At 35.7% G+C, this 15201-nt stretch overlaps 1 protein-coding gene across 1 annotated transcript in view; it reads left to right on the top strand.

Moving 5' to 3' along the window:
• Vps13b (vacuolar protein sorting 13 homolog B) overlaps nt 1-15201 on the top strand; it is a 720349-nt gene that overhangs the window by 608448 nt on the left and 96700 nt on the right. The window contains exon 40 of the mRNA XM_077801386.1: nt 11737-11933. Within this exon, the coding sequence (XP_077657512.1) occupies nt 11737-11933 (197 nt within the window). The remainder of the gene's footprint in view (nt 1-11736; nt 11934-15201) is intronic.

The following is a 15201-nucleotide window of genomic DNA, read 5'->3' as shown; positions in this document are numbered from 1 at the left end:
GCTTATATTCTTAACTCATCATATAAAACATTGTCCTGCAAATAAATACCCTAAACTCAATGCCTGTCCTTTCCATTGTGCCCCACTGACAAGAGGCAAAGGCTGGATGATCCCATCCTCTAGCTGTGTATCAGCACAGTTAACTCCCTCTGACTATTCTCCAGAATAGCCAACTTCTTACTCAGTGTTTCCATTAGAAAGGCTGATTGGTGCCTCCAACTCAGCTTGTCCAAAGATGAACTCATCTTTACCCCACATATACCACAAACCTACTCCCTAGAGAAACAAATCAGACTTTTACCCATTTCAGAAATGATATCAGTGTCCACATCATTGCTCATGCCTGCAATTTGGGAGGCATCCTTGATAATTCCCTCTCACTTCTCATATCTGATCAATCAACTAGACTTACTAATTTTATATCCCAAGAATCTTCAGTGCCACCAGCCATACTCTAAGCTATTACCATTTCTAGCTCAGAGCTCCTAATTGGTCTTATTGCATCCATACTTAACCTTTTAAAATCCATTCTCTACAATATTCTGAATCTTTGAAAAATGTAAATTTAACTATATCACCTCTTTATTTAAAACCCTTAAAGGCATACAATAGACCTAAAGATTTAAAGTCCTCCTTAATTATACTTTTTAAAATGTAAGTTTTATTACCCTCATTTTACAAATACGAGAAGTGTGGCTTAGGTCATTAAATAGGTTGCCCAAAGTCATAGAGCAGTGATTTAAGTGGCAGACCAGAATGTTATCTCTTGTAGAATACCAGTGAGATTTGTTTTTTTTTAATTTTAGATGGAAAAATAAGGTAATGTGAATATTATCAACTATATTATTTAATTTTATAAATTTATGGCACTCTCTCTCTCTTATATATATATATTTGAATGGATGATTGAATAAAATTACCTTTAAAATGCTTGTTATACTTGTTTTTAGCATTTGTTTTTAAATGCCGAAGATAGTATATATTCTTATGATGGGATAAAAAAGGGTAACTGTGTGACTTGTAAATGTACTTTCAGGTATAAATTTGTTTTTAAAAGGGATTTCATTTGGAGCAAATTTATTAATACCTTTTATTAACCAATGAAAATAGGGTACAAAAAGGAAAATTCCTGACAAACACTAACATGTATTGGGATATATTTCTGTACTAGTTTTCTATTGTTTTCTGAAATTTCAGAGTTGTCCAACTGTAGTGTATAACCATAGGGTCAGCCTTATACAAGTTGTGAACTAAATAAAGTTTTTCTTTAGCTTTCCTGCACATTTTTGAGCCCCCACAGTTCCTCCTTCCCCCAACTTGTGTTGGTACTGTCCATGTTCATTGGCTTCCTATAACACTTTCCAGTGTAAACTTTCCTATGTCATAGACTAATTCCAACACCATCAGAAGTTAATAGTACTTTTTCCTTAAGGTCCTACTCTGCTTTACATACAGTATGACCGCAACTTTTCACTAGCTATTGTATATTAATTCTAATATAGAACTTCTGGAGTCAATGCCAGGGTCAAACTCTTTTTTCCTCTGTAATCTGTCCACAAAAAGATTATGTTGAACATTCCATTCCGTTATCAGTATTACAGATAGTATTATTAGTTACTTTTTCTAAACTCATTTACTTTTTCTACTGAGATTCTTTTTTTAAAATATTTTTTTAGTTGTTGATAGACCTTTATTTTATTTAAGTATTTATATGTGGTGCAGAGAGTTGAACCCAGTGCATCACACTTGCCAGGCAAGTGCGCTACCGCTGAGCCACAGCCACAGCCCCACCACTGAGATTCTTATATTGCCAATTAGAGGTTCATACCTCACTTCCCACATCTCTTCCATCCTTGGTTAGAAGTCTCTTAAAACAAAGAGCAGGATCACTAGAAATCTAAAGAAAATTTAAGCAATGAAATTTTTTACATTATAATTATAGTATGCGTAGAAGGCTAGTTTGACAGGCATGCAGCAGAAAATCATATGGAACCTACGGTTATAATATTTCCAAACATTTGAGTTTGAGGTTTGTTTTTTTCAGACAACCTATTGTTAGGAAACAATAAGCAAGACTCTTATGACTCACCTGATTTTAGTTACAACATAACATAAAGCTTCCTTCAGGAGAATTCTTCAAGCATGAGGAAGATAAATAATAGATAATATTTCTTAAGGTCTTTAATTTTTGCAAAAATTACTGTGTGCAGTAATTTTTCTAACCTGGCAGTTTTAATTTTGCAAAAACTTTTATGTACAGTAAATATGTACAAACACACAAGATATATAATATATGTGTTTATAAGAGAGTAGGTCTATTAATATCCTTTTTTAGAGAGATAGGAACTGATGTTAGAAAAATTAATTTTCGGAGACCCAACATGGCTGCCAGCGAAGAGGCAGCACATTCAATGCCTCCGTGGTAAGGGGATCAGAGACTCATTAATACACCTACATACGTCCTGCTGAGAAACTTCAAGCAAAATTCCACTGAAAGGAGACCTACTGGGAACTAGTAAGTTTAATTGGAGGGGTCAGCTTGTCACAGACTACTGAATCTCGGCAACGCAGAGCAGGGGCAGAGTCCCGCAGGGGCCGCCAAATGGCCACTGCCTACACGTTGCAGTGAACATAGGAGCGGACACTGACCGCCTGGGCTCCCGCGGGCCGGCGCTGTGAACCGTAGCTGGCCGCCCACACGCTGCAGCGAACTTGGGAGCGGGCGCTGCCTGCCTGGGCCCCGCCCGTCCGGCTCTGTGAACCGCCACCGGCCGCCGCCAAGCGGCCGCTGCCTACACCCTTGCAGTGAGTGGGGGAGCAGGCACTGCCTGCCTGGCCACCGCCGGCCCGACTCTGTGAACCTCCTCTGGCGGTTTGGAGCTAGCTGCAGACGACCACCCCCCACCTGCCAGCCCGGTGCTACAAACGACCCCTGACCAGCTCTGCGAAAGGCCCCGCCTACACGGCGAACAGCAGGAGTTGAAACCCGCCCAGTCCGGGAGGAAGAACTGCTGCACAGTGATTGACTCCCGCCTACTGAGAGGAGAAACTTGGCCCGGTGGGCATAGCTCCATCTACTGGAAGAGCAGTTAATCGAACTCTAGGACTGCATTTATAATTTTTTTTTTGCTGTCTTTTTAAATGTTTTTTTAATCCATCTTATTTTATTCTATTTTTTAATTTCATTTTTCATTTCTACTATTATTATTTTTCTTTAAATTCTTTTCAATTTTCTATTTTTTTCTTTCCTTCTTTTCTCCTGTCTTTACATTTCTTTTCAATTTTCTTATTCCCCCTTCCTTGAATTCTACCTGCTTACTCTCATTCTCTTTAGTGACTTCTTCCCATCCCTTCTAATACCTTTCCTCCCAAGCATCAAATATATTAATAGGAGTAAACAGTAACTCAGCAGTCAAACAGAACAAGAAGCAATATGAACAGCATGAAAAAGCAAGGAAGAAAAGGAGTGCAAACAATGCAGGGCAGCCTAAATATTCAGGAGGATATAGAGTCACCAGAAAAATGGTCATATAAAGAACTCATGGAACACCTGAGACAGATGGAACGGAACCTTAAAGAGGATACAAGACAGCAAATTCAAGCAGCAAAAGAACACATTGAGAATGAATTACATAAACAGATAAAAGAAGAAGTTAAGCATCTTTATCAGGAGATAGAGATTATAAAAAAGAATCAAACAATGATCTTAGAAATGAAGGAAATTATAAACCAAATTAAAAACTCAAATGAGAGTATCATTAATAGAGTGGAGCAAGTAGAAGCCAGAACGTCAGATAATGAAGACAAAATATATCATCTGGAAAAGAGTCTAGCCAACTCAGATAGGCTGGTTAAAAATCATGAGAGGAACATACAAGAGATATGTGATAATATAAAAAAACCAAATTTAAGAGTCATTGGGATAGAGGAAGGGATAGAGATTCAAACCAGGGGAATGAGTAATCTACTAGATGAAATAATTACAGAAAACTTCCCAGAAATAAAAAAGGAAACAGATATACAAATTGTAGATGCATACAGGACACCGAGCATACAAAATCACAGTAGACCAACGCCAAGACACATTGTTATGAAGATATCCAATATACAGAACAAAGAGAAAATATTAAAAGCTACAAGAGAAAAGAGAAAAATTACATTCAGGGGTAAACCAATAAGGTTAACAACGGACTTCTCAACTCAGACTCTGAAAGCAAGAAGATCCTGGAACAACGTATTTCAAACACTGAAAGACAACGGATGCCAACCAAGAATTCTGTACTCAGCAAAATTAAGCTTCAGATACGACAAAGAAATAAAAATCTTTCACGATAAACAAAAACTAAAAGAATTTGCAGCCAGAAAACCAGCGTTGCAAAGCATCTTGACCAAAACACTTCACGAGAAAGAAATGAAAAACAATAACCAAAGCCAACAGTGGGAAGTACCTCAGTAAAGACAGACGGAGGGGGGAAAGCTAATCATGGTGAAACAAACACAATTGAAAAAAAAAGAGATAAATAATCAAATATGGCTGGAAGTACAAACCATATATCAATAGTAACTCTAAACATTAATGGTTTAAACACTCCAATAAAGCGACATAGGCTGGTAACATGGATCAAAAAAACAAATCCAACAATATGCTGCCTCCAGGAGACACACCTGACTGGAAAAGACATACACAGGCTGAAGGTGAAAGGTTGGGAAAAAATATACCACACACACGGTCCTCGCAAGCAAGCAGGGGTGGACATCCTCATATCGAATAAAATCGACTTCAAGACTAAGTTAATCCAAAGGGATAAGGAAGGACATTATATACTGTTAAAAGGAACCATTAAACAACAAGATATAACAATTATCAATATTTATGCACCAAATAATGATGCTTCGAAATTCATAAAACAAATTCTCCTCAAGTTCAAGAATCAAATAGACCACAACACAATAATTATGGGTGATTTCAACACACCTCTCTCACCACTGGACAGATCCTCCAAGCAAAAGTTGAATAAAGAAACTATAGACCTCAATACCACAATCAATAACCTAGACTTAACTGACATATATAGAATATACCAACCATCATCGAATGGATATACTTTTTTCTCAGCAGCACATGGATCCTTCTCAAAAACAGACCATATATTATGCCATAGGAAAACCCTCAATAAATATAAAGGGGTGGAGATTATACCATGCATTTTATCTGATCATAATGGATTGAAACTGGAAATTAATGATAAAAGAAGGAAGGAAAAATCCAATATCACATGGAAAATGAACAATATGTTACTGAATGATCAGTGGGTTACAGAAGACATAAAGGAGGAAATCAAAAAATTCTTAGAGATAAATGAAAATTCAGACACAACCTACCGGAATCTATGGGACACAATGAAAGCAGTTTTAAGAGGGAAATTCATCGCCTGGAGGTCATTCCTCAAAAAAAGGAAAAACCAACAAATAAATGAGCTCACACTTTATCTCAAAGCCCTAGAAAAGGAAGAGCAAAACAACAGCAAATGTAGCAGAAGGCAAGAAATAATTAAAATCAGAGCGGAAATCAATGAAATTGAAACAAAAGAAACTATTGAAAAATTAACAAAACTAAAAGTTGGTTCTTTGAAAAAATAAACAAGATCGACAGACCTTTAGCCATGCTAACAAAGAGAAGAAGAGAGAGAACTCAAATTACTAACATAAGGGATGAAAAAGGCAATATCACAACAGATGCCACAGAAATACAGAAGACAATTAGAAATTATTTTGAAAACCTATATTCCAATAAAATAGAAGATAGTGAAGACATCGATAAATTTCTTAAGACATATGATTTGCCCAGACTGAGTCAGGAGGACACACACGATTTGAACAGACCAATATCAATGGATAAAATTGAAGAAGTAATCAAAAGACTACCAACCAAGAAAAGCCCAGGACTGGATGGGTATACAGCGGAGTTTTACAAAACCTTTAAACAAGAATTAATACCAATACTTTTCAAGCTATTTCAGGAAATAGAAAAAGAGGGAGTTCTTCCAAATTCATTCTATGAGGCCAACATCACCCTGATTCCAAAACCAGACAAAGACACATCAAAGAAAGAAAACTACAGACCAATATCTCTGATGAACCTAGATGCAAAAATCCTCAATAGAATTCTGGCGAATCGGATACAAAGACACATCAAAAAAATTGTGCACCATGATCAAGTAGGATTCATCCCTGGGATGCAGGGATGGTTCAATATACGGAAATCAATAAATGTTATTCACCATATCAATAGACTTTAAGATAAGAACCATATGATCATCTCCATAGACGCAGAAAAAGCATTCGACAAAGTACAGCATCCCTTTATGTTCAAAACATTAGAAAAACTAGGGATAACAGGAACTTACCTTGATATTGTAAAAGCTATCTACGCTAAGCCCCAGGCTAGCATCATTCTGAACGGAGAAAAATTGAAGGCATTCCCCCTAAAATCTGGAACAAGACAGGGATGCCCTCTATCACCACTTCTATTCAATATAGTTCTCGAAACACTGGCCAGAGCAATTAGACAAACGAAAGAAATTAAAGGCATAAAAATTGGAAAAGAAGAACTTAAATTATCACTATTTGCAGATGACATGATTCTATACCTAGAAGACCCAAAAGGGTCTACAAAGAAACTACTAGAACTAATAAATGAATTCAGCAAAGTGGCAGGATATAAAATCAACACGCATAAATCAAAGGCATTTCTGTATATCAGCGACAAAACTTCTGAAACGGAAGTAAGGAAAAACACTCCATTCACAATATCCTCAAAAAAAATAAAATACTTGGGAATCAACCTAACAAAAGAGGTGAAAGATTTATACAATGAAAACTACAGAACCCTAAAAAGAGAAGTAGAAGAAGATCTTAGAAGATGGAAAGATATACCCTTTTCATGGATAGGCAGAACTAACATCATCAAAATGGCGATATTACCAAAAGTCCTCTATAGGTTTAATGCAATGCCAATCAAAATTCCAATGGCATTGCTTGTAGAAATAGATAAAGCAATCATGAAATTCATATGGAAAAATAAAAGACCCAGAATAGCAAAAGCAATTCTAAGCAGGATGTGTGAATCAGGTGGTATAGCAATACCAGATCTCAAACTATACTACATAGCAATAGTAACAAAAACAGCATGGTACTGGTACCAAAACAGGCGGGTGGACCAATGGTACAGAATAGAGGATACAGAGACTAATCCACAAAGTTACAACTATCTTATATTCGATAAAGGCGCTAAAAGCATGCAATGGAGGAAGGATAGCATCTTCAACAAATGCTGTTGGGAAAACTGGAAATCCATATGCAACAAAATGAAACTGAATCCCCTCCTCTCACCATGCACAAAAATTAGCTCAAAATGGATCAAGGACCTTGGTATCAAATCAGAGACTCTGCGTATGATAGAAGAAAAAGTTGGCTACGATCTACATATCCTGGGATCAGGCTCCAAATTCCTTAATAGGACACCCATAGCACAAGAGTTAACAGCAAGAATCAACAAATGGGACTTACTTAAACTAAAAAGTTTTTTCACAGCAAGAGAAACAATAAGAGAAGTAAATCGGGAGCCTACATCATGGGAACAAATTTTTACTCCTCACACTTCAGATAGAGCCTTAATATCCAGAGTTTACAAAGAACTCAAAAAATTAGACAATAAGACAACAAATAACCCAATCAACAAATGGGCCAAGGACCTGAACAGACACTTCTCAGAGGAGGACATACAATCAATCAACAAATACATGAAAAAATGCTCATCATCTCTAGCAGTCAGAGAAATGCAAATCAAAACTACCCTAAGATACCATCTTACTCCAGTAAGATTGGCAGCCATTATGAAGTCAAACAATAACAAGTGCTGGAGAGGATGTGGGGAAAAGGGTACTCTTGTACATTGCTGGTGGGACTGCAAATTGGTGCGGCCAATTTGGAAAGCAGTATGGAGATTCCTGGGAAAGCTAGGAATGGAACCACCATTTGACCCAGTTATTGCCCTTCTTGGTCTATTCCCTGAAGACCTTAAAAGAACGTACTACAGGGATACTGCCACATCGATGTTCATAGCAGCACAATTCACAATAGCTAGACTGTGGAACCAACCCAGATGCCCTTCAATGGATGAATGGATTAAAAAAATGTGGCATTTATACACCATGGAGTATTACGCAGCACTAAAAAATGACAAAATCATGGAATTTGCAGGGAAATGGATGGCACTAGAGCAGATTATGCTTAGTGAAGCTAGCCAATCCCTAAAAAACAAATACCAAATGTCTTCTTTGATATAATGAGAGCAACTAAGAATAGAGCAGGGAGGAAGAGCAGCAAGAAAAGATTGACATTAAACAGAGGCACGAGATGGGAGGGAAAGAGAGAGAAAAGGGGAATTGCATGGAAATGGAAAGAGACCCTCATTGTTATAAAAAACTACATAAAAGAGGTTGTGAGGGGAATTGGAAGAAAAAACAAGGAGAGAAATGAATTACAGTAGATGGGATAGAAAGAGAAGAAGATGGGGGGAGGGGGATAGTAGAGGATAGGAAAGGTAGCAGAATACAACAATTACTAGTATGGCATTATGTAAAAATGTGAATGTGTAACCGATGTGATTCTGCAATCTGTATTTGGGGTAAAAATGGGAGTTCATAACTCACTTGAAACTAATGTTTGAAGTATGATATGTCAAGAGCTTTGTAAGGTTTTGAACAACCAATAAAAAAAAACATAGCTGAGCATAAAAAAAAGAAAAGAAAAATTAATTTGCTCAAGAGCTTATAAATGGAGATAGGATTTGAATCCCAGTAAGTCTGACTGCAAAGTTCATGTTTTTACTTTTGTACTTTGTAGAGATTCTTTAATGTGCCAAAAAATGGGCTGAGTTTGTATATATTCATTTATGAATTATTCATTCAGCAACTCTTTTTGAACAGTTGTATGTGCTATAAAAATCCAAAGTTTAGCCAAATGGAAATCATTCCCTCAAGGAATGTATCTACCAGGGAAGATACCTTGTATAGAATTAAGTGTAATTTGAGGTATATAGTGATAAGAACTATGAAACAGATTCCTATTTTTAAATTTTGGCATTGAGAAAGGGGAGAGTTTTTCCATCTGGAGAGGTAAAAACGCCCAGAGAAAGGTAGCATCTAATTTAGTCCTTGATAAATGGGAAGGATTTAGACATTAGACAGTGAGAAAAATAGAGTGTACAGGGATTTTAGATTGAGAGAGAATATAGGAACAATTACCCAGAGAGAGAAAGAGAAAATTATGCCATGGATAGCAAGAAGGAGAATTTCGAGAAATGATAGCTAAACACAGAATACTATGAGTATGTTACTTATCAAAATCCAAAACATGTGCATTTATTTTACTGTACTGATAGTCTCTTACATATATTTGTTTTGTTCTCCCTTCTTCCATCTAACATCTCTTCATATATGAATTCTCACTCACTTTTTAAAGAAAAGAAACTTCATTGTAGGCGGAAGTAAATATATTGCCACTGAAAGATTAAGTATCAAGAGGATGTGAGGATATATCTCTGTAGGGGAGCACTTGCCTAGCATGCATGAGGTTCTGGGTTTGATACCTGGCACTACCAGGGTAGGAGGGGGCAATTCAGTTTTTTAGGACAAAAAGGTTAAGGAGAAATCTGTTCACTCAGGAAACTTTTTTGAGATATTATGTTTTCCAAACTGTGCTAAGTGCTCACAACAGATTTTAAAGTAATATGGCCTTTTTACCCTCCAGAGTCTCAGAGTCTAGTAAAAGAAACAAACATGTAAGTCAGGAATTGCAGAGTATAAGGAGCTCTATGATAGAATGGACTAGGAATAGAGATGACACAAGAGGCAGTGATCAGCTCAGGGTAGTCATTAGGGAATGCTTCTAAAAGGAAGCATATGTGAGACAAGTGTCTGTCTATCTGTTTCTCCCTCTCTTTTTTTAGTTGTAGATGGACACAGTACTTTGTTTTAATTATTTATTTTTATGTGGTGCTAAGGATCAAACCCAGTGCCATACACATGGTAAGCAAGTACTCTACCCCTAAGCTATAAACCCAGCCCCTCTCTCTATTTTTAAGATAAACAGGATCAAACACCATGTTTTTGTTTTAAAATTAATATTTTTAAATATAGTAATATATACTGGGTATCTTTTGTGTTTGTATATAGAAATATTCCTTACTCATTTTAATGGTTGTATAGTAGTCCACTTTGTAGATCTAAAACTAACCCCCATTGATATTTGAGTTGTTTCCAATTTTCTAATACACACAATATTATATTTACTCCTGTGTATATAAATAAGTACAATCACACAAGATACATAATATATGTATTTATACATATATATGCATACACACACCCTTGCATTGGAATCTATAAAACAGATTCTTAGAAATATACTTCCTAGATAAAAAATATAAGCATTTAATAGGTATTGCTAAATAGCCCTCCAAAAATACTGTGTAGGAGAATTTTCCCATACCTGTACAAAAATTGAAACTATTAGTCCTCTTAAACTGCCAAATTAATAAATAAAAATATTACACTATTATTTTCATTGGTATTTTTGAGTATTAATTGAGTCCCTTTTCATGTCTACTGGCTGTTATATTTCTTCTGTAAACTAATTGCTGTTAGGGTCTGGGGTTTTTACCTTGTGCAAGCTAGTAAGTTATCTTGTTAATATTTCATGTATGCTAGCAGAAAACAGAAGACTCTTGGGTCAGAAAAAAAAGATCTTTATTGCTTTTGGCACAGTAAACAGCATGATCGTCATATTTGCACTGGTTCCTTCTTGCTCCCCAAGTCCCACAAGTTGATGCAGAAGGGCCCAAGGGGAATGCTATGTATACAATAGATATTTGGTACAGTTAAGGACCACCGAGCTTAGCAGGTGCATTTCTCTCTTCTGTATGCTTGCTTATCCCTTTGTCATTGATTTATAAGAGCTCTCTGCCATTGGAACAAATATTCCTTGATCTGATCTGTCCCAGTAAGCTTTTTTAAATTTTATTTTAATCAATCATAGTTTTTCTCCATTCATTCATTTCATTGCATGCATAGAAATACTGCCCAATTACAAAAGAAAAAAGAAAAAAACAGAAACAAAACAACAACAAAAACACTAACAGATATTTTTCCCTCTATGCTTTCATTTTTTAGCCTTTACCATTGTCATCTTTTTGGAATTTACTTTTGTGTAAAGAATGATGTAGGGACTATTTTGTTTTCACCAAATGACTAGACAGTTTCTAAACCACATTTTCCATCTGTCCCCAGCTTATTTGAAAGAACATCTTCATTACATACTAATATTTCATCTGTACTTACCTTTTCATTCTGTTCTTTTATTTTATTCATATGTTGCTACTCCAGCCTTATCTTTTAATTTTCATGGCTTTAGAGTACACTTAACACCTTGTAGTACTTGTCACCATTATTTTGCTTTTATTCAGAAAAATTTTTTGTGGGTCTTTTAAAAATAAAAAAAAACAGAGTGAGATAACTATGAAAAAAAATTCTAAACACCATTGTCTTTTACAAATTTATTCTCCTTTCAAAGTCTTAATATCATAACTTCCATGAATGTTTAATTTGCATTTCAACATATACAAAAGCTTAGTTCCTATTTATAACTTGTAAAATTTTCTTTACTCTGACATAGGTTCCTTGTAGTCTGGAATACTGGGATGAACTCCAGAAGGTTTTTGTTGCATTTCGAGAATTTAGTTTGTCTGAAAGCAAAGTTTGTGAACTGCTGTTGCCAGACATCAATCTTGTGAATGACCAGAAGAAACTGGTATCCTCAGATCTTTGGAGAATTGTCTTGAATAGCAGCCAAAACGGAGTTGATGACCAAAGGTAACTCAACAAAAGACAAGAGCATTAGTGGAATTAGGCTGGGGAACAGTCTCCAAATTATCTTTTCTTATCTAGTGACACTTGGTTGTATCTCAGCTGCTTAGCACCTGCCTGAACTACAGATAAGGACCAGGAGGAAGAAAGATAAAGTCTGATGTTTCACAGTCTGTACTAAAAATCCTGTTTAACTAATAATACAGCCCTGTGAACCCTTCCTAAGAATTTATTCCTTAAATATAAGGAAAAATATACATAAAAGCAAACTAAAAAAATAAATCCAGTCATCCTGAAGCCAAAAATACAGAGAAAAAGAGCCACATATACCTCAATAGACTTTTAATGGCATAGTAATCATTATGTATAAAGATAACCCTGGGCATTAAAAGGAAGGTTTAAGTAAATTGGATTCTGTCCTAAAACGTAAATTTTGGAAATATTTCCATCTGGAATGGTTTTAAGAACTTTAAAAGACAGACCTGCAGACATTAGGAAAGCTTGACTAACCAAGTTCAGAGAGCTAAAGTTTTGTCCAGGTATAAAGTCAATTTGACCAAAGTGAATCTCAAGAGCTATGGAATTCAAGTATTCTGTATCATTGTCCCTGGAACTTCCTCATTCCTAATAGACATCTGGTTAGTGGTAGATAGGGATTGGATTATACCCATTTCCATTTTTTGCCTATATAACACATGGACTGACTTAAGGTAGAGAAAATGGCTTCAGCAACCTATTCTACAGCATCTCTTCTAATTTACCAAACTTTTCTGCTCATGCATTCATAAAAGACAAAAAAGTAAACTACAATATTGGAACAGTTTTCTTGAATAATATACTATTGTGTGTACAGCAAGACTATTCATTGCTTTCAGTGTCCTACCTTCCAATTTTGCAGTTGGGTTGGATTTAACATTATTTTATTCCTTTTGTACAATTTGTTTCCCCCCACACACAACATTCTGACTCTAATGTAGAGAAAAATATTCACCATTCCAATACTCTGCAAATCAATTATTTTCTCTTTTGCCCATATGTATACACATGTTATAATCATAGCACATCATTTTGTATTAATTCCTACTTTGTATTATAAATAATTGAAAATGCTTTTTCTTTTTAAAGTGTTTATTTTTATTAATTATATGTTAATTGAAGAACATTTGGAAAGTAAATAACACCTCCTATAATCATACCACACCAGAGTAACCTCTTAACATTTCACTCTGTAACCTGAGTCTTTTTTGTTGATTATAACTTTGTATGTTTATGATAGTGATGTGCGTTATACTCTATATATTCTATTTCAAGGTCATCTGAGCTCCTTAAAAGTCATTATCTTCCTAGTATGTTACCTAGTAATACATAGTCGGTGAAAATATATTAGAGAAGTAGGATCTTGATTCTTACCCAAAGTATTGCAGCAATAAAAATAACACCAATCCTATGAGGAATTAGCAGACAGATAGACTGCTTTTTCTAAATATGAATTACCTCATCAGAAATGAGGAAATCTCAGAGAAAGTAGAGCTATAGATAATTACATTGATTTTTCAAACTCTGTGTTACATTAATAGTATCAAGTTAGAAATAATTTCTTGATTTTAATTATGGAAGAATGCATTTTTCATCACTGAAAGAACCATTTTGGACAACGTTAATTCCTCTGAATCTGAAACATTCATAACAATTAGTTTTGTGGTAAGCTTAGCTCTATTGAAATTTGGAACCTTTAGGAGACAGAAATTTATACAGACAACCACATCCAGGATGCTTTTCACCAAGATTTTGACTTTTTGATCACATATCTTTTGTCCTTGCCCAGGATTTTGGATTTTTTCTAATATTTCACAATTTACCTTACTTTTTTTTTTCCAGTTCTGGGAATGGAGCCCAGGGCTTTATACTCAATAGGCAAGTGATCCACCTCTGAACCACATCCCCCGCCCTTCAATTGATCTCACTTTAAATTGTTTGAGGTTAATCTATTCTCAGGTAAAAATTGACATTAGAGAAATTGAATTAGAAGAGTTAGTTTAAAAAGCAACATAATATAATAAAATACTCTGAAGATATTTTTTAAAAGGGATAAAAAATGTCATCCAATTTCTAGAAAGAACATATCAAGGGACTAAGTTATAGTAACTCAGTGGTAGAAGGAATTCTTTGAATACACAAGATCCTGGGTTTAGTTCTCATCACCAGAAATCAAAAACAAAAGCAAAAATTGCATGCAGACAGAAGCTTTTTTAGTTACATTCAGTATGTTCTGTCACATGAAAAATCTAAATGTATACCAAAACTTGGCACTTTATGATTAGAGATTGTCTTATCATAAGTAATATTTCCCATGGCTTGAGAAAGATATGCATCAGACTATTGGATGTACTGGAAAATGCTCATAAAAAATAAGTTACAATGAATTTCTTTAAAAAAAAAAAAAGAGCCTCTTGCCTATGATTGAGATGACATTCCAACAGCCCAACAGTGTAGGTCTGCAGCCACAATGGTACTAGCCTCAGTGTATGTATGTAAATAGAGGTAAATATGACAGAATTCCAAACTAGAAGACCTGGGCTTAAGTTCTGACTCCATCACAAACACGGTATTTGACCTTGAGAAACAGATTGCTAAGCTGAGAATTTGAAGAATAAATAGGTGCTACAACGAGTTCAAAGTATGACAGGGAACCTCCAGTACAAAGGGCTGAAGACAAAGAATCAATCATTCCATTCCACTATCTTTAACTAATGGTTTGCTTAACTGTACTAAACAAGGAGTTGATAATGATTCTGGTTCTTTGGAGGTAGTATTTGCAGTATAGTCAATGTTGTGCTTCAGTCTTAGTTTCCACAATACTATAGATCTCTAGGAACCCACCCATTCTATTTCCTATACACTAGACCAGGGCAAGAGACATAAACTCTGGAACCCTCCTGAGGCTATCCATTTTAATTATTTATCTTTATTTCTATCATGGATGTCTTTGGTCATACTTAATGCCTGTTGTAGAACCTCAATAAGCCCCCTTTACCAGTCAGTCCCTGTCAGGATGGCAGCTCAAACTGACTCTTTTTACAAGTATGGAGAGGTCAGGGGATGGCACAGTACCTTGTGACTAGGAACCCTGGGAAACTACCCCACTTTAGGCCTAAAAGAGCCAAGTGAAAGAGCTCGTACCCAAAATTCTCAGAGTGGGTATTTGTAGCTACTTTTGGTAAAAAGACAGCCATGTACAGAGATCTGGCTGAGAAGGAGCCAGGAAAATGTACAC

This window comes from Urocitellus parryii, chromosome 7 (assembly GCF_045843805.1).
Source record: "Urocitellus parryii isolate mUroPar1 chromosome 7, mUroPar1.hap1, whole genome shotgun sequence".
Taxonomy (NCBI): Eukaryota; Metazoa; Chordata; class Mammalia; order Rodentia; family Sciuridae; genus Urocitellus; species Urocitellus parryii.
The sequence above is the reverse complement of the archived record's forward strand: the minus strand, read 5'-3'. Positions and strand labels throughout refer to the sequence as shown.